The sequence below is a fragment of the Giraffa tippelskirchi genome, chromosome 9 (genome assembly GCF_054371585.1).
Source record: "Giraffa tippelskirchi isolate mGirTip1 chromosome 9, T2T-mGirTip1v1.2.pri, whole genome shotgun sequence".
NCBI lineage: Eukaryota > Metazoa > Chordata > Mammalia > Artiodactyla > Giraffidae > Giraffa > Giraffa tippelskirchi.
Genome location: NC_137283.1, coordinates 110,253,721 through 110,275,864, shown reverse-complemented (window position 1 = coordinate 110,275,864; position 22,144 = coordinate 110,253,721). Strand labels below are relative to the sequence as shown.

The 22,144-nt window shown below is 41.6% G+C and overlaps 1 protein-coding gene across 4 annotated transcripts in view; it reads left to right on the top strand.

Annotated features, from left to right (window-relative positions):
* The window catches only part of CRYBG1 (crystallin beta-gamma domain containing 1), a 242,698-nt gene that overhangs the window by 187,820 nt on the left and 32,734 nt on the right, over positions 1 to 22,144 (top strand). For 3 of the 4 annotated variants that reach the window (XM_081526875.1, XM_081526873.1, XM_081526874.1), the window contains 6 exons: positions 2,025 to 3,610; positions 8,274 to 10,572; positions 13,707 to 13,754; positions 13,841 to 13,959; positions 16,016 to 16,184; positions 18,504 to 18,643. In XM_081526875.1, coding sequence (XP_081383001.1) covers positions 2,025 to 3,610; positions 8,274 to 10,572; positions 13,707 to 13,754; positions 13,841 to 13,959; positions 16,016 to 16,184; positions 18,504 to 18,643 — 4,361 coding nt within the window. Of the gene's footprint in view, positions 1 to 842; positions 1,278 to 2,024; positions 3,611 to 8,273; positions 10,573 to 13,706; positions 13,755 to 13,840; positions 13,960 to 16,015; positions 16,185 to 18,503; positions 18,644 to 22,144 lie in introns of those variants that run through there. The other variant, XM_081526872.1, reaches the window with a different exon arrangement.

The window sequence follows — 22,144 nt, the reverse complement described above, 5'->3', positions numbered from 1 at the left end:
ACACCTAACACACCTGAAGTCTCTCAGCTCAGATCTTTCCTCTCCTCCTTTCTGCTGTAGGGTGACAAGCACCTCACACTGCTGTTACAGAATTATAGGATGTTACAGTAACAGGGGGCTTCCCTGGTGTCTCAGTAAAGAATCTGCCTGCAATGCAGGAGACCTGGGTTTGATCCCTGGGTCGGGAAGATCCCCTGGAGACGGGAATGGCAACCCACTCTAGTATTCTTGCCTGGAGAATTCCATGAACAGAGGAGCCTGACAGGCTATAGTCTGTGGGGTTGTAAAGAGTCCGACACGACTGAGCGACTAAGCACAGCACAGCATACAGTAACAGGGCTGTCTCAGTAAGTGCTTGTGGACTCTGTTAATTCCATGCTTTATCTTGGTCTTTCCCATTTACCACCATCTGCAAAGTCCACTGGCTGCATATACTTCAAATGAAATGGAGCAGCATTAAAGAGTGATGCAGGAACCTCTTTTGTAAACAGTCAATATTGTAAAAACTGCCCTGCGTGTTCACCTTCCAGAAAAGCTGGGGCTCAAGCTAGCTCCTGGGTTTTAGGTGGAAGAGGTAATCTTAAACTATTGTAGCCAGACGTGTGTGGGGTTGGTATTCAATGGGCTCGTCACCAGGAATAGATTTCCCTCCGCTGGGAGCCAGGCTGGGTTCCCGCTTGAGTTCCCTCCCTCCTTCCCTCAGGCGGGCCTCCTCTTCTTCCTGCCCATCCGGCCCCTTAGCTACCAGCTCTGGGCGCGCCGGGCGCCCATTGGCGGATTTGCTTTTATTGATTTGTTCTGAGCGCGCTCCTGGCTTCCCGCGCCAGCGCCAGATGCCGGCCGTTTTGCCCCAGGCTATGGAATAGGAACAGGTTTTCCCCTTTATGGGCACCGGGCAGCTCTCGCTGGTGGCCGGGAGTAGGGGGACGCTGGTGCCCTTCCCATGGATAGATCGACCCCGAGCCCATTTGGTTGCTGAGGGACCGATCCCTGGCCGAGGTCGGCGTGGAAGAGTCCCGCCCTCTTCTGTCCTCCGTGACCCGTGGCGGGGGACCTACAAAAGCGGTCACCCTACACCTTCGCCCTCCCTCCAGCACGTGCCCCCCATATTGACACCCAGGAACACCCCGCAGGAAAGAGCCTCTAGGGTGAGCTGGGCAGTGGCCAGCTGTGTTCCCTGGGGATCAGCAGGCGTTTTAATGTCCATGTGCTTCTCCCACTGGGCGGGCGCAGCTTGGCCCACTGAGAACCTCCGACTTGGCTGGAGGCACAACCAGGTACTTGAACTCTATTTCTTAAGGTTTCTCAGTTGAACCCAAGTGGCTTCTTTCTGTTCTGGAAGAGAAGACTGTTTTTCCTGTTCTTCTTCCTGCCTACAGAAAGAAGTGACAGTGTTTCAGGAAAGAAAAAAAAAATCCACTTTTAACATACTTTAGCATGTTTACTGCTGCCCTGTAGGCAGGCAAGGCTGTTTGAAATTACATATTTATGGGATTCCCTGGTAGCTCAGACGGTAAAGAATCTGCCTGCAATGCAGGAGAGCTGGGTTCCATCCCTTTGTTGGCAAGATCCCCTGGAGAAGGGAATGGCTACCTACTCCAGTATTCTTGCTGGAGAATCGCATGGACAGAGGAGCCTGGTGGGCTACAGTGCAAGGGATCGCAAAGAGTTGGACGCTACTGAGCGACTGAGGTAAAAAGCAAAACATAGAAAGAACTGGGGGTAATTTATTTTGCATGGGTGATTATCTGGACGTTCCAAATTTTCTCTCATGATTTTTTTCTATAGATAAAGGAAATGTTTCTCTTCGATAGCACCAAGCATAAATAGTGTTTGAGAAAAATTCAAAAAGTGAAAAAAAATTATTTTGTTGGAATGAATGCCAAAATGCAACTCTCACTTTCAATTAGAAACTCTGGCCTGTTATCATTTTGGCTTGTAGTTCCATAATGTATTTACTATTAATACTAAGTGGAAAATCAGGATTCTCACATCTGTCTCTCCCATCCCCTTTTATTTTTCAGTCCAGAGCACAACCACCAGAAGAGAACAAAAGGAAGCCAGTTTTGGGAAAACTTGGCACTCTGTTCACGGCCGGAAGGAGAAGGAACAGCAGAAATGGGTTAGAGAGTCCCACTAGCTCAAATACCAAACCAGGCTCTCCCAAAGAAGTAACTTCTTCCAGACTCCCAGAAAGAGAGACTCAGAAGAGTCAGCCTCTGGGCGGCCAACCAAGGCCGACAGACGCGCGCGAGGAGGGCTGCCCGCAGGAGAAGCGCCAGGAGCCGGAGGGTGAACACCCCGAGGGCTGCGTGCAGGCGGCCCCCTCGGACGGCAAATGGTCACCTGGCCGGGGCAGCCATGCAGCGGCGGCTGTGCAGCAGGGCCGTGAAAGTGATTCACCCCAATTAGAACCTCTGGAGGCAGAGGGAGAGACCTTCCCAGATGCCACTGCCACTGCCAAGCAGCTGCTTTCCTCATTAGAGAACTCCTCCAGGCGGGAGAACGCAGAGGCACTCATCCGCAGTCCTGGGGAGGACGCTTCACTCGGCGCTGGCCGCGAGCAGGAGCCCACCCAGGGATCGAGGGACGTGCCGGGCTCGCCCGCCGGGGAGCATCTCGCCGACGGGGCCCCTTGCGTGTGTGCCCACGGAGGCTCTCCGGAGCCCCAGGGCGCGCCGAGTCGAACCCCGGAGGACTCATCGGCTCCGCCCGGCGACCCGCCCGCCGAGGGTGCAGAGAACCGGACGGGGTCAGCACCAGTCAACGGCAAAGCTGAGCCCCTGGGGCAAGACTGTCGGCCCCGCGAGCGCGCCCACCCGGCGAAAGTGCTGACTCTGGACATCTACTTGAGTAAGACCGAGGTGGCACAGGTTGACGAGCCGGTTGTGATCAGCCCCGGGGCGGGTGATTGCGACGACATGGAAAAAAGGTCGAGCGGCCGCAGGTCTGGGAGACGGAGGCGGTCGCAGAGATCCACCGACTCCCCCGGCGCTGACCCACCGCTGCCCGACTGCGCGCCCCGGGACGACACGGTGTTCGAGGACGAGGTGGCGCCAGACGCGGCCGTTGAGAATGGCTGTGCGGAAAAGAAAGTGAAATCTCCTCTGCAGGCGGCCCCCGATGGGGGCGTTGCCTCGGCTGCCGGCCTAGAGTCCAAGCCCAGCCCCGGACCCAAAGGGCAGCTCCGAGGGGAGCCGGAGCGGAGCAAACAGCCGCCGCCCGCCTCGTCCCCCACCAAGAGGAGGGGCCGGAGCCGCGTCCCCGAGGCCGTGCCCACCTCACCCGCCGGTGGCCCGCGGGCTCCGGCCAAGGACTCCCCTCTCAAGAGGGCGCCAGACCCCGGCCCCAACCCGGCCGCCAAGGAAAGCGGGGAGGAGGCAGCCCGGGTCATCCCCCGCGAGCTCACGGTTAAGAGCAGCTCGCTACTGCCTGAGATCAAGCCCGAGCACAAGAGGGGGCCGCTCCCCCACCTCTTGGACGGCCGGGGAGACGGAGGTCGAAGCAGAGACTTGGGCAGATCGGCTGGAGGTTCTGACGCCTCCGAAGGCTTGAAGCCCAGGAACCACTTCGGTGTGGGCAGGTCGACGGTGACCACAAAAGTGACCCTGTAAGTAACTGCGGGGTTACTTGCAACATTATCATTTATAAACTGAACAGATTCATTCTGTTTGAATTCTTGGATCAGTAAGCTAAAGAGTTGGGTTGGGCCAGCCCAGCGGCTCTTAAGGGGCTCAGAGTCTTTGCATTCGTGGAAGAACTGTCTGTGCATTGAATTTTCTCCTGGGTGGTGAAATTGAGATGGTGAAGGACTAGTGAACACAATTAAGGTTTAAGATGACGACCCATTCAGGACTCTAGTCGGTTGTTATTAATAATTCCTGTTAATATAAGGCTTTTAAATTCAATGAATGTAAAAGTAAGATATCTCTTGAGGTTCAGTATTTACATAACTAATAGACGACCACGTGGCTTGATTGGGGCTCACTTTATTCTTTATTCAAAATATACACCAGCATTCCTCGGTGGAACATTCTTAAAACACAAATGCAGTGAATTTGAAAACAGGGAGCAAACTCAAGTATGTACAGTACACTCAGTAGCTTTGACATGTGTGAGTTTACAAGAATTAACAGAACCTTTTATGGAACTTAGTGCATTATTGGCCTAAAGCTTTAAAAAAAAAAATCTCTAATACAAGTATCTTGGTTGTTTCTTCACCTTTATGATGTTAGGAAGTTTGGTGATATTTTTGCTCCCAGAGCGAAAAGTATTTTTCAGTTATTGAAATGGAGAAAGATCAGTGTTTTTACTGGGAGGCTGTTTGACAAATGAAAGGACACATTAGAAGGATCAAGTTCAACAGCTGACTGTGACCACTGTGCTGTTTATTGATTTTTCAAATATTTATTGAGTACCTTCTGTGCATGGTAGTGTGCTGGGAACTATGCCAGGAAAGCCACAACTGTGATTCAGTATATATTGCCTTTGAACAGTTTATGGCACAGTCTGCCACCCAAGATGCCCTATGAGGTGATAATCTGATTAAACTGCCACATGAATGTTACCATCCCTAAGGCTGGGGGTGTGGAAAGGAGGAAGAAATCACTGTTGATTTTTATTTTGCAGGAAGTGGGATTGTGCCTTGATGGTGAGTGCAGTCTGTATAGGCAGACAGCACAGGGAGGACACCCTATAAAACTCAAGATTCTCCCCCTTTCCCTACCAACTCTCCCCTATCTCTCGGTCAGCAAATGTGAAAATGAGTATCTAAACTGCTCAAGGTGTTTTCCTATATTCACACATTTTTTAAAGAAAGCTGAGGCTTTCCCAACATTATGATTCATAAACTGAACAGATTTATTCTATTTGAATTCTTGGATAATTAAGCTTAAGAGTAGGAGGTCTGCTTGGTAAACACTCACGAGGAAAACCTGCTTAATGAATAACTTGAGCTACCTCACCCAGCTGCCAACCTGGAGAACTCTGATAGAGTCAGCAGTTTATTCTGTAAGAGCAGCCTTGGAGAAATAACTTGAGTGAATGATGCCCATTATTTGTAGAAGGCCAGTGTGACTGAACATTCAGACCTCCTAAGTGTGAGCTTTAGAGACGTGTTGCTATGTACTGATTAAGGACGCTTTCTGTCTTCCAATCAGAATACACCAGTGGAAAAACCAGAAATGTTACACTGTTAAGGTATAGAGTAAACAAACAAAGCTTCTTACAATGAAAGTGTTCTTCAGGTGCTGTTTCCTGTAACAGAACTAAACCAAATGCCCTTTTCTAAGGAATAATTATTTTCTACCTAAAATTTTCCTTTCCCAGAGGCTCAGTTTAATTCTGTTTTGTGCCTGGCCTTGCACTTGGTGAACTGGCCAACTATTGGAATGGAGACTTAATAATTCTTAATAGTCCTTTGACCCATTTCCATTTGACTGATGGATTTTTTTTTGCAGACCCTTTAGTTTTTCCTCTGATTGTATTTCAAGTAGAAGTGTTACTCAGATTATTTCTAAAAACAACTTGAATCTGAAATTTTAGAGTTAAAACTGCTTTATATTCCCTGAAAAGTTATCACTATGAAGAAGCATGTTTCTTGATGCTGTTAGAGAAATTATGTTTTCAGTTCCTTACCAAGTATTGAATGTTGAGATTCTTAAAATGGTATGTTTAGAATAAGGAGAATTTTCTTTTCATATTATAGCCACAGGTTCTTAGACGTCAGGGTATTTTCCCTTCTCACATCTTAATGAAGGCATTACAACGTGAATTATAGGAGCCTTCCTTTTAATCAGTTTGAACCAGGTTAATTGTAGTGACTCTCAGTAGCAATAGTTAATAGCACAGAAAGTTTGGTTGTAAAATGTATTTTGATCTTCATGTAAATCTTTAATGTGCAGATATGTGTGTCCTGTCCTTAATGTAGCTTATTGGCTAACCTAGAGTGTTTTCCATTTACATCATAAGGTCTGCTTTGATGTTTGACTAAGTTCCTTGAGCTGATCAGTGAGAATTTTTAAAATGTATATTCCCTGATATGTGAACATCCCTTATTAACTGATAGCATTTGTAAGTTTTCTTACTTACACTCATCTCACTGGTTTTAGAACTTAATCTTTAAGGAAGTGCTTATAAGTTAATGTTGCTTTTAAATTTCAGATATGGGTCCACCATGGGGGAGCCTAGATATTTCAAGGAGATACTGGAGAAAGCAATGCCTGGGAGAAATTCATGAGAATATAGCAAATTTAGTATTTAATTAAAAAATTAAAAAAGAAAATCTAATTCTTAATGCTATATTTAGGAAAGACTTCTCAAGTCTTCTCAGTCTTCTCATTTTATCTAGAAAGATAGGGTGTCTTCGTCCAAAGTCATCCTGCCTGTTCCTTCAAAAGGCTCCTCAGAGCCAATCTTTTGAAGGCCAGGGAGTCCATGCAGGAGACAGTGTGAGATCTTAATATTTCTCTACTTTGTGTTCTCTTTACCGAGATGGCCTCTAAAGTATGATTATCTTATACATCTCATGATAATTTATTGGCTCCTTGGCTCATAAAACTGGAGAGAACCAGAGGAGGTTACTGTTTTCCTGGGAAAACAGGATAGAAGAGTTGTTAGGAACATGGCATCTGAAACGAGAACACCTGGCTTCTGTCACTTAATAGCTGTGTGACTTCAGGCAAATTACTTACCTTTTCTAGACCTCAATTTCCTCATCTTAAGAGAGAATGTGTAAAATTGCACATGAGGCAGGCTATAGAAAGTGCTTGGCCATTAGTGAATGTTAGTGGCTGTTATCTCTTACCTTTTATAAACCACTAGACCAATGATTTACAAATTTTTTGTTTTTAGTTTTGGAGTCTGTTCTTCTTGGAAAGCTTATGTAAAAGTGACATATGTAATAGATAAGTCAGAGTGATTCTAGTTGAAAGGAGGGTGGCTGGCCAGCAGTTCCATCCCCTAGTCTCTACTGTCCCCAACTGCAACCCTTGAAGAGAACTACAAGAATGTCTTCAACCATAACGTGTGTGTGTGTGTGAACCAACTCTGTTCTAAACTATCTAGTTTTTGTTTGTTTGTTTTTATAGATAGAGAGGGTAGAGTCCAGAGAGCTAAAGTAACTTGACCAAGTTCACCCAGATAATTAGCGTAAGAGCCAGAGCACATTTGTTTCCTCAGAAAGAAAACTGTATACGTTCAAAGACTTTTAATTTCATGGGCTTCCCAGGTGGTGCTAGTGATAAGAACCCACTTGCCAGTGCAGGATCTGTAAGGGACGTGGGTTGATCCCTGGGTCGGGAAGACCCACTGTATGCTTGCCTGGAGAATCTCGTGAACAGAGGAGCTTAGCGGGCCATGGTCCATGAGGTCACAAAGAGTCAGTCAGACATGAATGAAGCAACTTAGCACTGCACAGCACAATTATACCCAAGAAATGTGAGGAAGAGGGGAGAACAAACGGTGGCAGAACCAACAGTTGAGCAATGATAAGTAATTTATCATTATGATAAATGATAAGTAAATTACGGTACATCTATATGCTGGGCTTTTATGTGCAGACATAAAGACTTTTCAAATAAATTTTTAGTAACTTGAAAAATGTTAAATTCAAGGCGAGGTGCCAAACTCTATGAACAGACTATTCTCAGTTTTGTTGAAAATATTTCCCTATGCATACAAAAAAAGACAGGAAGTGTACTAGAATGTTGACAGGGATATTGTTTCAGTGGTTAGGATTATGAGTGATTTTTTGTCTTTATATTTTCCAAATGGTCTATAGAACACACTTTATGTAATCAGAAAAATTTTATGGAGGAAGGATGAAGGGAATAAACTGTTCAAAGAGGTAAATAATAAGTATTTTTTATAATCCAGCTCTTTGAGATAATGTAAATTTAAAAGTTATGATAAAAAATAGTACAGTTGGTTCTGGGGAAAATCATTTACATATTTAAAGTATGGGAGTGCATGAAGTATTCAAATTTGTTCTAATGTTCTTTGGGCCAACTCGAGTGTCAAGCACTGTACTTATGATAAACTTGTTAACCTCTCACCTCTAGAGTTTCTTAGCTGTATAATTTTCTCATCCCTCGTAAGGAAGCGAAACATCCATTAAAGATAATTGACAGTATATATAGGATTGTTTAAAAATAGTTTTATAAAAAATGTTACCTATCAGAAAGATGTTGGCTTTTCAGTTTTGTAGTAAATTGCTGTGTTCACTTTAAAACGTAGGTCAATAAATTTATCTTGATACTGTTTTATTCTTGCAGCCCTGCCAGGCCCAAACACGTGGAACTAAATCTTAAAAACCCTAAGAATCTTGACAGTTTGGGAAATGAGCACAATCCATTTAGCCAGCCGGTTCACAAAGGAAACACCGCCACCAAAATCTCCTTATTTGAAAACAAGCGGGCGAGCAGCAGCCCGAGACACACTGACATTCGAGGTGTGAAGAACACTCCTGTCTCTAATAAAACATTTGTCGAGAGGGCAAAGCTGAATTTAGCCAAAAAAGCCAAGGAAATGGAGCAGCCTGAGAAGAAGGTGATGCCAAATAGTCACCAGAATGGTGTGCCGGGAAAGCCATCATCTGCAGAAGCCAAAGTGACGCTTCTTGAGGAGCAGACTCCTGTTTCTCAGCTTCCCCAAGGTGATAAGGTAGATGTGCAAACAGATGCTGGCTGCCCTTCCAAACCAGTGGTTGCTGCTCTGATTCCCGTTAAGGACCACGAGCTCTTAGGAGAGAATGACTCCAAGGCTGCTAACAGCAAAAGACTTGAACTTGAAAATATGACTAATATGGCAGAAGACACCCCCGCCATTCTTGATGCCAAAGATCCACCTCCACCAGCCATACCAAAGCCACAGCCTGGATTTTCTGACTCACAGCCCCCAGCTGAGTCATCTAATGGGCCTTCTCTGTCGCTGGCTGCCCCCATTCCTGCGGATGATACCAAAGACACATGTGCTCAAGCTCCTGTAAGCAGTTCTCCATGCACTGATCTCAGAGTGTCAGAAAGCCATAATGGATGTACTCTGCCTGTATCTCATCAGAATAATGAGACAATGCCCCCCTCCAAACTTGCAGGAGGAAGAGGAGGAGGGGAGACAAGCCCTCCTTTGTCCCCAGAGCACAGCCCGGAAGCTGTGGGAGATGAGTGTCCATCCAAGGTCCTAGTCCAGGTCAGGTCCTTCGTGCTCCCTGTGGAGAGCACGGAGGGGGTCTGCTCCCAGATCATCACAGATAGCTCTGAAGTTAGAGAAGCACAGTTGCCAAGCTGTCACAATAATGAACTCCAAGTGGTTTCCGTTGCAAGTGGTGCTCCCCAGAAAGAGGAAGTACAGGGCAATAAGGGCACATCACCCAAACACATTCACTGCAAAGAGGAACATGTAGTAAAATCTGGCACACAAGTCATGCCACCCGAATCAGAAGCAGCTCTGCCTGTCCAGGCTCAAAGTGAGGACAACGGAAAACCCCTGAAAGCTGAATCCACTGCCACCAACTTCACTGACAACAGAAATCATTTAGAAACCCCTCAAAGACCCAGTCAGAGAGTTGTGAATGGCCAGGACAGTCCTGCCAGTCTTTTGAACATCTCTGCTGGTAGTGATGATAGTGTATTCGATTCTTCTTCTGACATGGAAAAATTCACTGAGATTATAAAAAAGATGGACAGCACCGTGTGTGTGCCCCAGAAGAAAAAGAAGGCCAGGCTGCCAAACTCCCCCGCCCCTCACTTTGCCATGCCACCTATTCACGAGGACAATTTAGAAAAGGTGTTTGATCCCAACGTGTTTACCTTTGGTTTGGGGAAGAAAAAGGAAGGCCAGCTGGAAATGTCACCAGCTTTACATTTGATGCAGAGTCTTGACACCAAATCCAGACTGAGGCCCAAACGTTCATCCACTGAACAGAGTGTCCTCTTCAAGTCCTTGCAGACTCATACTAATGGGAAAGACGAGCCCCTGGCAGCTCCAGAAGTCAATGACAAAGAGAACAAGGATGTCCCAAATGGTGGAGTCAAGAGATCGAGGCTAGAAAAAAGTGCACTTTTCTCAAGCTTGTTATCTTCTCTACCACAAGACAAAATCTTTTCTCCCTCTGTAACATCAGTCGATACCATGACCACATCTTTCGGCACTGCTCACAGCAGTTCTCTTTCTCGACCTTCCGTGTTGCAGCCCGTGGTTGAGGGTGCCCCACCCTGTGGTTCAGAGAAAGAACAGCCAAGTCTGCCAGCCAGTAACTTAAAGGTCTTCAATTTCAACTCGTCAGATACGTCTCATTCGGGATTGAAAAGTCTGAGCCCCATGGAAAAATGCCTGCAAAAAGAGGAAACCAAAAAGGATCTGGATCTGCAAAGCAACCTCCCCATGCCAGAAACTAAATTTTCTGAATTTTCAAAACTGAAGACCAATGGTGATACATCTAATCATACTGAAAGTGTTCTTAAACCAAGCTTGCCGAGTTATGGAAGCAGTGACACAGACTTCACTGGTCTTTTCAAAGCCAGCCGGTTTGACCCAAGCATTTCTTTTTCTGGAATGGCATTATCAGATACAACAGTAAGTAGCAACATAGTATCATTTATTTGAGATAGTTAAAAAGTCAGAGGAAAAGTGGGGTGATAAGCAATTCATGTTATTTGTTTAAAAACAGTTATGCTCCTATACGATAATTTCTTACTCATTCATCACATTTGAAAACCTACTTGTACAAGGGAGTTTAAAGTTCAAGAGAAAAGGTACTTGGATACTGTTCTCAAGGCACTCATACTCTAGCAGGGAAAAATAAGCTACAAATATTTCAAGGTACTTGTGAATTTATATGTTGTATTGTGAAAGGTATAGATAAGGCACCTTGAGAATTCAGAGACAGGGTGTTCTTTTCTTCCCTCGTTCTGTGTAAAGACGCTCAACACTCTACTTAAAATTTAGTGAAGATTTGTGATGGCTTCCTTTATCTTGAACCACCCCCCACTGCCCCCACCAAAGAATCTTATTCCTAATCCTTTCTTTTGCATTTTGAGATTCACTCTTTCTTCCCCTACATAGGAGTCCATGTTTATTCCACATGGCTGAGAAAGTGTTATCTCTTTATTTGGAATTAGTTTTCATTAGGGAAATATTTTTTCTTGCAAAGCTGTTGGGGAATAAAGAATTTGGTTTACACTGGTGCTTTCCTGTAATATACTAGAGAGGATGGCAAAATATGATTTTGAGAAACAATTATGATTTCTCCATCTTTTTTCTGACTGCTGTAAGTTGTTTTCTTTACTCAATTTTTGATGTAAATTTGTGGCTTTCACTTACGATGCTTGATACTCAAGTTGAAAGAGGGAAGATGATAAAGTTTAGAACTCAGCTCTGCTAAGCCGAGAAACAGAAATGGCAACTGTATTCCTGTTGCCCACCCATTTCAATTTGTTGTATTGTTTTTTGCTACAAGCCTATCATGGAATATAATTCTGGAACCTCTTTCAAAAGGGTAGTTGAACTTTCAGCAGAGGCTCAGATCCCTTTTTTCAGAAGATTTCAATTTTTTTACTCCTAGGATGCCATACACACAGCCACACCCACACCCACACCCATCTAGATGTAGATATGCAATAAAACATTGAGGATCCCAAAGAGCTTTTGTTCGCATGGGTTATGCCTATTGGAATCAGTTATATTAGAAATTAATACTGAGGACTTCCCTGGTGGTCCAGTGGTCAAGATTTCATGCTTCTATGGCATGGGGCATGGGTTTGATCCTTGGTTAGAAAGTAAGATCCCATATGCCATGTGAAGGAAAGTTACATGGCTCAAAATTGCCTGGAGTTAAAACTCCCCTCCAGGTCCTCCCCACCATTCTATGCAAAACAAAGAACTCTCTCACCCAAAGGAAAAAAAGGACATTAAGGTTGATTACGCCCAGCCGGTCCAGCCTCTGGCCTATCTCCAGAATTCCTTGCCCCAGCTGTTTAAGAGCTAACTACTCCGAACAACCTTGGAGAAGAACAGGCCCCCTTAAGACAGTAGATTTCCACATATATGCCTATATATATACTTACTCTTTTCTTGGGTTAGTGCAGCAGCTCACTAATCTGCCTGCTGCCCCTTCTCGCCTCATTAAAGGTGATCTGTTCCTGTAAAGTGCCGGTCTCATACTTTTTCCGAACCTCACCTTCTCTAATTCTCTTACCCTACACCATGCAGTCCAGCCAGTAAAAAAAAAATCAAGTAATTAATACTGAGAAAAATTTACAACAGAACACACAAAACACACACGTTCCAGTATCCACCAGAACAATGATGTCATCACATGTCATGGACCCTCCAGAAAATTCTGCTCTATACCTGTGAGAGAAAGTGAAAAAGACAAAAAGACCTCTTCTAATTATGAAAATCGTTTTGACCTCATGGACTCTCTGCAAGGGGCTTGGGGACCCTCCAGGGACCCCTGGCTTGCACTTTGAGAACCACTGCTGTAAACAAATAAAACTGAATCAGCCTATAGCACTTAGAAATCATGCGATTTTAAGTATTTGTCTCAAGCACAAAATTGCCACTGGCCCACTTCTCATTCATTACAGCCTTATTCTCTCTCCTTAATCATTCTTAGATCACTTCTCTTATTTAACAACAATCTGGTGAGTTTGACAAGAGTACACAGTTTCACTATGGAATCTCTTGAAAAACCCAGTCAAGTGGAGTGAAAAAGAGAAACAGAGTACTTTATACTTCCTCTAGGCCTTTTTATGATTAAAAAAATTTTGTTGTTTTTCTTTAAGTCTTGGACTTTGTTGACTGTATAAGTATTCTCTTTTTAACGTATGAAATTTTATTTAAATAGCAGGCTTTTTCTTTAGCTTATCTTCTTGAAATGTGCACATATAAATAAGCATATGCCATTTTAATCTGTAATAATGCTCTACTGAGGCCCTTCCTGTGGTCTTTCAGTCATAGTCCACCCTGGTGTGATACAAGAGCCATCAGATCACTGGCAGTCCTTAGAATGGGCATCTTGGTCAGCAATGAAAGTAGTCCATGTTTTATCATATTTTTACAAGTGTAATTCTATTTTTATTATCTTAAACGTTTCTTGTTTTACTGGTCTTGTCACATGGGCTTGAAAATGATTAGTTTTGTACTTGTATAAAAATATATTTTGCTCCTCTAAAAGGGATTCAATAACCCTGTGCAATGAGCATTGTGAGATATACCATAAACATTTTATTTAGACTAGTTGTTATGTGATGAAAAAATAGTATTTATAGATTCAGATAAGATACGTATAGGAACACACAGAATTGATTCAGCTCATTCTGGATAAGTGATCCATTATAATTTCTCTGTTTATTTGAAATTATACTGAGTGGTTTGAATTATGATCTCTTAGCTGAATTCTGGTTCTGTGAACTGGTATAAAACATAGGTCTGACTCTTGGGCCCTGAACTTCCCAGGTTGCTGAAAATCTCCTAAGCATATAAATGAGGAGAAACTGAAATGGCAAATTCAGTTGGAGGGGGAAAAAAGCCCTTACCTTTAATAGATTCAAGTTTTAATATGACTTTGGTATAGATCAAAGTAGATATGTTTCCAAATTGACAAGTGTGAGGCAAATATGACCTTACTTAAAGGATCATGGGAGGGGAAAAGAGGACTTTTCCATGAAGTTTAATTATTTGTTGTGTTTTTGTTCATCTGATTACAGACACTTAGAGGAAGCGTCCAGAATAAAATCAATCCCCGACCTGGAAAAGTAAGGTTATTTTCTGTTCCTTGTCTAGAATCATTTGACCTGACAAAGTGCAACAGTAGCACTTGACGCCACTCTCGCTTTCTTAGGTGGTGATTTACAGCGAGCCCGACGTCTCAGAGGCCTATATTGAAGTGTTCAGTGACGTGGAGGATTGTAGCTCCTGGAGCCTCTCTCCTGTGATACTAGTAAAAGTCGTTAGAGGATGGTAAGAGTGGCGCTTGTGTTCCTGACTCGGAGGGTGTGTGTTTCACATTTTTAACTGTCCGTTTGGTCCTCAGTACTTATTTTAAATTATGCCCTTAACAATGTAAAAGGCAGAGAATACTAGTCTTAGTGAATACTAAAAGTGTATCTAAGAAATACGTTTTTTAACATTTCTGATTCTAGGAATGATGCACGTGGATGCTAGAGGAATCAGAAAAATGCAGCAGTATAAATTGCTTTTTCCCAATTTTCCCACATAATGTTGGTTTGGACTAATGATCACCAGCATCCGTAATATACTTTTGGTTTTTTAATTTTCCATGAGGTTGATAAGAATTGCACTACTCATATTGATAGGCCATGCACTAAGCATGCTGATAGGAATTTTAAAAATTCTATAAGGGAAAACATCTTGGCTAACATTTTAAGTGACAGTTCAGTGAAGGACTAACCTAAAAATTTATTTTCTAACTTTTTGACAGCAGATAGTTTTTGTTTAGCAAAGAAACTGGTGAAACAAAAATTGTATTACCAGCTTAACTGCTTCAAGGAAATACACAGGAAATTGAATAAAGAAAAGCGGTTTAAAAACACTTACTTGGCATAAATATGAATCTTTGTACCTATTTATAAACTTGTTTGAAAAAAGATGTAGGGCTATAGGCATTGATGGTTTAAAAAATTAGTAAGCTTTTCTTTGGGTCTCCATTGATTAAATATGCAGCATCTTTCCTCTTAGGCTTTAGATATTTTAATATATTTTTCTGTATATTCAACATATTCATTGGAAAAATACAATTAGCTTTTGTTCTTAAATTTGAAAACTGAAAATTATAATTTTGTTTTTAATGAAATACTGATTCTTCAACTTTTCTTAGTCAGCTTCTCTCTTTTCTTAGAAGTATGAGCGCTTAAGACTAGCACTGTTATATATTGTCATGAGGTTTTTATTTAGTGTTTGTATGTTGCTGAGAAGAATACTTTAAATGTGCTTTCTGGGTCATTAAAAAAGTATTACATAGTATATTTGAAAGTTGGTTAAAGAATAGATCATAAAAATTCGCATCACAGGAAAAAGGATTGTGAGGTGGTGGGCATTAAATAAACTTAATATGGTGATCATTTTGTAATATACACACATATCAAATGGTCATGTTATACAGCCAAAACTAATACAATGTTATATGTCAGTTAGATCTCAATAAAACCGGAAAAATGCTTTCTAATAGCTTGCATGTAGTAGTTCTTTGTATCAGCATATCTGTTGATATGGCTCTAATATGTAAGTTAAAACCCCTCAAAAGTGTTTTTTACATATATAAGAAGAAAAAACATTACAATAGAAGTCCATTCATCTGACATTACTATGTTTCCACCAACTGGCAAACTTACTATACTGTAGAGCTACTATAAAAATTAGTAGCTCTACAATGTTCATATTGATAGTCAAAAGTTCTCTAAAATCCTGACTGTTGTTTTGTTTTAGTTGCTAAGTCATGTCTTACTCTTTTGCAACTCCAAGAACTGTAGCCTGCCAGGCTCCTCTGTCCACTGGGATTCTCCGGGCAAAAATACTGGAGTGGGTTGCCATTGCCTTCTCCAGGGGATCTTTCTGACCCAGGGATCAAACTTGCGTCTCCTGCTGTATCTCCTGCATTGGCAAGCAGATTCGTTACCACTGAGCTCCTGAGGAGAGAACTAGCCACTAATATATTATTTATAAGGGGTTCCCTGGTGACTCAGATGATAAAGAATCCACCTGCAATATAGGAGACCCAGGTTTGATCCTTGGGTCAGGATGATTCCCTCGGTAAGGGAATGGCTACCCACTCTAGTATTCTTGCCTGGAGAATTCCATGGACAGAGGAGCCAGGCGGGCTATAGTTGATGGGGTTGCAGAGTTGGACATGACTGAGAAACAAACACACACACACACACACACACACACACACACACACATATGTTCACACAAACACACTCTATTGGCCAGAATATTTGACTAATCAAAATCTCTCTCACCAGGACTGGCTAATAGTTTTGCTGTGTTTTATTCTTAGTTGGATTTTGTATGAGAAACCAAATTTTGAAGGACACTCCATCCCCTTAGAAGAAGGAGAATTGGAACTCTCTGGTCTCTGGGGTATAGAAGATATTTTGGAAAGAAATGAGGATGAGGCAGTGTCGACTAAGCCCATGGTGATTGGTTCAATCAGACTTGTGGTCCAGGTGGGTAAAATTAGTAAGCTTAATAAAGGCAAACTGGATTTCATCTGTTCATTCAGCAAATACTTATTGAATGCTGCATGTGATTCTTTTGAGAGTTTCATTTTGTGATAAAAGTGATTGGGAAAAGTATTTTGTGTTTTATGGGTATGTTTTCTATATTTTAAATATTTGTACATGTTAATTAGAAAAGAAACATTCTAATTAGCCTTTTTTTCTCAGAATAAATCTTGAAACATGAATTTCTCTTTCCTGGCCCCCATTCCTATCTGCAAGTGTATTTTATTTAATAGCCTAGTTTTGATGAACTCTGTAAGAACAGAGTTTTCTTTTACTTATTTTTTTGGTTGCTCTGTGAGTTCTTATTACCTTGAGTGGCTTACAGGAGTTCTATTTTGAAAGCTAAATAATCCAAAGATAACTCAGTTATTAACTCTGGGATTTCATGTGGGTTTTAAGAAAATAAGTATTTAAGGCCACTTTATGGATTGGGTAAACATTTCTTGGTTATTTATTCATTAATGAGGAACTTGAATCAGTTCTTTGTGGCTCTTGGGATTTGATAATTCTTTACCTTTTAAAAATGTAAAAGGTTATCTTCCAAGTGAAAAAGCTCCATTTGTGTATTAGACTTGGGTATCAGAGTGCAACAGGGAAAAAAAAGACATGTTCCAAAATGAGAATGAGTAAGAATGACTAACAGTTTTTGGCAGAAGAAAATGTTATTTCCTGGGTCAACATTTCTGAGTGACTTAGATGGTAATTGGTATTCTACATGATTTATCTCTTAATAATTTTAAGTACATAATGTGATGGACTTTATGTAAGATGTAACAGACACCATTTTGAAATGTCATAGTGGAATAATTTATCTGCAATTTTTATTTGTTACTCATAATAAAGCAATATTTTAAAATATCATCCAAATCTATCTCTCATGTAGTGTCTCTCCTTCATTTTTCTGAATTCTCTACTCTTTCTTGGCCATATTATAATCTGATTTTTCTGTAACTGTAATCATTATACAAGTACATGTTGTTTTCCTTTAACACTGACTCTCAATCTCTTTTTTCCTCTCTCTGTACCGCTTCCTGATGGTTAAACTTCCACTTGTAACGTCTCTCAATGATTTGCAACTGCGAGAGATATTAGAATCTGGTGGGGTGGGGATTTAGGGTCCAGGAAGGTGGGCTGAGGGAAATGAAGCAGACTGGTACAGAGACCTCCCGTTTTGGCTGATGATAGCAGGCCTCATGCAATTAGTGCTTTTCATGGTATTACATGGTTTGGGGTTTTACTGAGCATCATATCCCATTGATATGATGTGCTTTCAATTATTTTACCTTTCTTCTTACTATGGGATTTAGGTTTTTTTCCTGTCTTAGATAATGATTCATGAATATTTTTGTGCATTTAACAATGTACACATTTTATGATTCATTTCCTTGCGATAAGTTTTTCAGAATGGTGCCATGTTAAGGAGAAGGAACAATTTTATGGTTCCTAATACATGATGAATTTTTTTTAAACAGATTGTGTTTATGGTTCCTTGACACATAAAAGTCACAACGTATATTCAAGAGTCACCTTTTCAGTTCACTAACTTTGTTCCTTTTGTTAATATTTGAAAGAGTTGCCCCTGAACTGACCCAAGTGTTACCATTTTTTCTGTACCTCAATTCACCTTGCTCTGCAACATAGAAGAGGTTCAATAAACATTTGATCAGGGCTCAGGCACTCAGCCAGGAGAGGCCTTTTGTAGTGTGATGGACATGCAGGGCATGGAACAGTGACCGAAGTGCAGAGATTTGTAAATCACCGTAAACGTGCACCTTTGCCTTTATGACTTAGACCAAACCCACATCATAGTCAAGGAGTGTTACCGCAGGGGCCCGTGGGCACAAAACAACAGTTGAGGAGGCAGCCACTCTATAGACTAGTGTCTCTGGATATGGATGGTCACAGGAGAGCAAGGAACTAAAACTCAGTTTACCAAGGAAAGCCAGGCAGGTTTTTCAGTGAAGACAAGGGAAGTAAATAATGTTCCAAAACTCTTGAGGTGCATTTCTGGTGGTCGTCCCTTGAATATAATGCTGAGATACATGACTAATGCAATGTGTATGCCCCAAAAGATCACATATTATGTCATGAATGAGGACAGGAAAGGGATAAAGTGGCAGATGATCTGTGCCATGTATGTGTATATTTAAAGCTTATTTTAATTATTTAAAAAAAGGAATAATGAGCTTACTGTAGAGTTTATTACGTGGTGTTACTATTATACATTTATACTGTATTCATGTAATTTTTCTTCTTTTTTAGGATTACAGAGTTAGTCAGATTGACTTATTTACTGAACCAGAAGGGTTAGGACTTCTAAATTCCTACTTTGATGATACTGAAGAAATGCAGGGGTTTGGCATAATGCAAAAGACTTGCTCCATTAAAGTACATTGGGGCACGTGAGTATTTTATTTGCAATATAGTTTTAATGAAGCTCTTTTTTGAGTGTGAAAAGAGAACTTCAAATAATCTATCTCTAATTTGTTGTCCTGTTAAGTAATTATTGACTAAAAGCTTTTATTATTTTTTTTATAAGGCACATAAAAATCTGATTTTTTTGGTTACTATGTTACTACTATAATTCAGCTTTCTTGTAAATGATAATGATTTCTTGGAGGAAGTGCAGGGAGAAAAACTGCATTTTTAATGTGGAGATTTCCTTATCACAAAGGAACCTGATTCATTCAGAGCTGAGTTGCAGATTATACCCTCATGGTAATTCAGAGGAGGTGATTCAAAGCATGTGTGCTCCTGATATTTCAGGTGGGATGGAGGCCAACACACATACTACTTCCTTTAACAGTTTCACACAATGCTTTCCAAAGCCCCTAGGATGTTGATTTCAAAAATTACCGGAAACTGCAAGAGTATTTTGAAGGAAGCGGGAATATTTCAGATAGAGGAGAAATTAGGCTAGAAAGTGCAGGCTGCAGAACTGAAGCTGGTGGCCTCTGCAGTGGAGTGCACAGCCCAGGGTATGTGACAGACATGCACTGAAATGCAGGAAAAAGCACTAAAGCTTCTGTATATTTTATTTAAAATCTCCTTTTCAGATGTTATCTTTGTGTATGTTTTCTAATAAGTTTATAGTATATCCAGCAGTTATATATACATAATTTATAAATATTCATATATTCAGAGACTGCTCAAGAGTTTACATTAATGGAATATGAGTAAGAGGGTAGAGGTAAGAGGTCAGGAAGGTGACTGGATCCATGACACTGGAATCTTAGGTGGAGTAGGGAGGCTGGAGATATAATCTGGAGTCGTGGGTGTGGAGAAGGTATCTAAACCCCATGCTGGATGAGATCTCCATGCTTAACCTCCCTCATTAGAGAAATGCAAATCAAAACCACAATGAGGTATCTTCTCACACCGGTCAAAGTGGCCATCATCAAAAAGTCTACAAACAGTAAATGCTGGAGAGGATGTGGAAAAAAGAGAACCCTCTTACACTGTTGGTGGGAATGCAAACTGGAATAGCCATGATGGAGAACAGTGTGGAGATTCCTTAAAAAACTGGGAATAGAACTGCCATATCACCCAGAAATCCCACTGCTGGGCATACACCCCGAGAAAAGCAGAACTGAAAGAGGCAGCACTATTTACAATAGCTAGGACATGGGAGTAACCTAGATGTCCATCAGCAGATAAATGGATAAAGAAGTTGTGGTACATATATGCAATGGAATATTACTCAGCTATAAAAAGGAACATATTTGAATCAGTTCTAATGAAGTGAATGAACCTGGAGCCTATTATACAGAGTGAAGTAAGTCAGAAAGAGAAAGATAAATACTGTATATAATGCATATATATGGAATTTAGAAAGACAGTACCAACAATTCTACATGCATGGCAGCAAAGGAGACAGAGATGTAAAGAACAGACTTTCCGACTCGGTGGGAGAAGGCGAGGGTGGGATGATTTGAGAGAACACCGCTGAAACATGTATATTTCCATATGTAAAACAGACAGCCAGTGCAAGTTTGATGCATGAAGCAGGGCACCCAAAGCTGGTGCTCTGGGACAACCCAGAGGGATAGGGTGGGGAGGGTTCAGGATGGAGGGACACAGGTATACCCACGGCTGATTCATGTTGAAGTATGGCAAAAATCATCACAATATTGTAAGGTAATTATTCTCCAATTAAAATTAATTAATTAATTAAAAAGATCAGGAAGGCCATCTGAGCTTTGGGCACTTTTATATTTAGAGATTAGGAAGAAAAGGAGGAATCTAAACAAACGTTTCTTCATCTCTTGATGCTTTTGAGTTTTTCAACATCAAAGAGACCTCTAAGTCTTTTTTCTCAAAGTATTTAAGGCTGAGAAATATCACTCACTCACTCCAATATTCATCCCTGGAAAATTCCATGGACAGAGGAGCCTGGCGGGCTGATTGGAAGGAGTTGGACACGACTGAGTGACTGAGCTCGCACACACACATCATATTTTTATCTCCATGTCTGGATGATTTCTTGACTCAGGCTTGGGTTATGTGGAAGCGTAATGAGCTACAGTTAAATAACATTTCTTACCTTGACAGTGAGTTTAACATGGTCTCACAGGTGGTAGCTACAAACCAGTCATATTTTACACATTTTGATGGGCTTGCATGGTGGCAGACATTTTTCTTCTGGTTCTTCATTGCCATCAGGGTAATAGAAAGCTGCCTTAGATGTCACTTCAGAGTTTGGGCTCATTGAATTCAGTCAGCTTGGTTCCAGGTCAGTAGCACTTTTACATATCTCCAAGGGGAGTCTTGATGAGTTGGGGGAATTCAGCTGATCACAAGTATTCAAGCCAACACTGCCTCTGTTGGTGCAGCAGTCCTGTGAACTGATGGAAGGGATGACTTTGCTGTGCGGGGTTGCTTCTTCAGATTCCATGAGATTTACTCCAGGGCCTGTTCAGTCTGCATTAGGCTTTTCTACACGTACACACATTCACAGTGAAGTGAAGTGAAAGTGGCTGTGTTGTGTTCGACTCTTTGCGACCCCATGGACTATATATATAGTCCATGGAATTCTCCAGGCTAGAATACTGGAGTGGGTAGCCTTTCCCTTCTTCAGGGATCTTCCCAACCCAGGGATCCAACCCAGGGTGTTACTTGCTAATTTCTTATTTGGGAAAATGAGAACTTTCTAACAAAGTTTTCCTCTCACACTGTGTTGAGTGTGATTTGTTTCTAAGCAGCGGGCAATGCCAGCACCCATCTTTGCAGGAGTGACAGTGTATCTTATCTTGAGTCTATTTCTAATAAATAAAATTAAGGAATTTTCATAAAGAGCATCTGTTCCAACACCATCATTTAATCAAGGAAGACAGGTTTTGGTCACTTTATCAAGTTGGATTAGTTGTTAGGATTAGTTGTCAGAAGAACAGGTACTAGAATGTAGGTGTTCTAAAGTCAAGGGACATTTTTTTAATAGCCACATATTCTTTGATCAATGCTAACATGAAATAGTTGATATATAAAAATAGAAATACATATGTGAACTATGAAGCCTAGTGATCAAACAAGCGCCTCATCACCCAACTGAGCACCTCCCCATTACTAACACTGCTGCAGCACCCAGCATAGCCCACCTGTTCCCATCCCCCTGACTTCTCCACATGGAGATCCCTCTCTGGAATTTTGTTTTTCTCAGCCCCTTATTTTGTAGTGTCACCTTATAGTACCTGTCCTTGCACTATTTTAGTTGTGCTTGCTTTTGAAATTTATAAAAATGTTATTAAATGTTTAAAATAAGGAACTGTGGCTTGTTCCTTTTCCCCCACATTGTTTCTGAGAGTCCCCATATTAATGAGTATATCTGTACTTATTCTTTTTCATTGCTATCTAATATTCACTGCATATATTTCCTTATGGAGTATACTAAAGCCCAGCTTTTTATT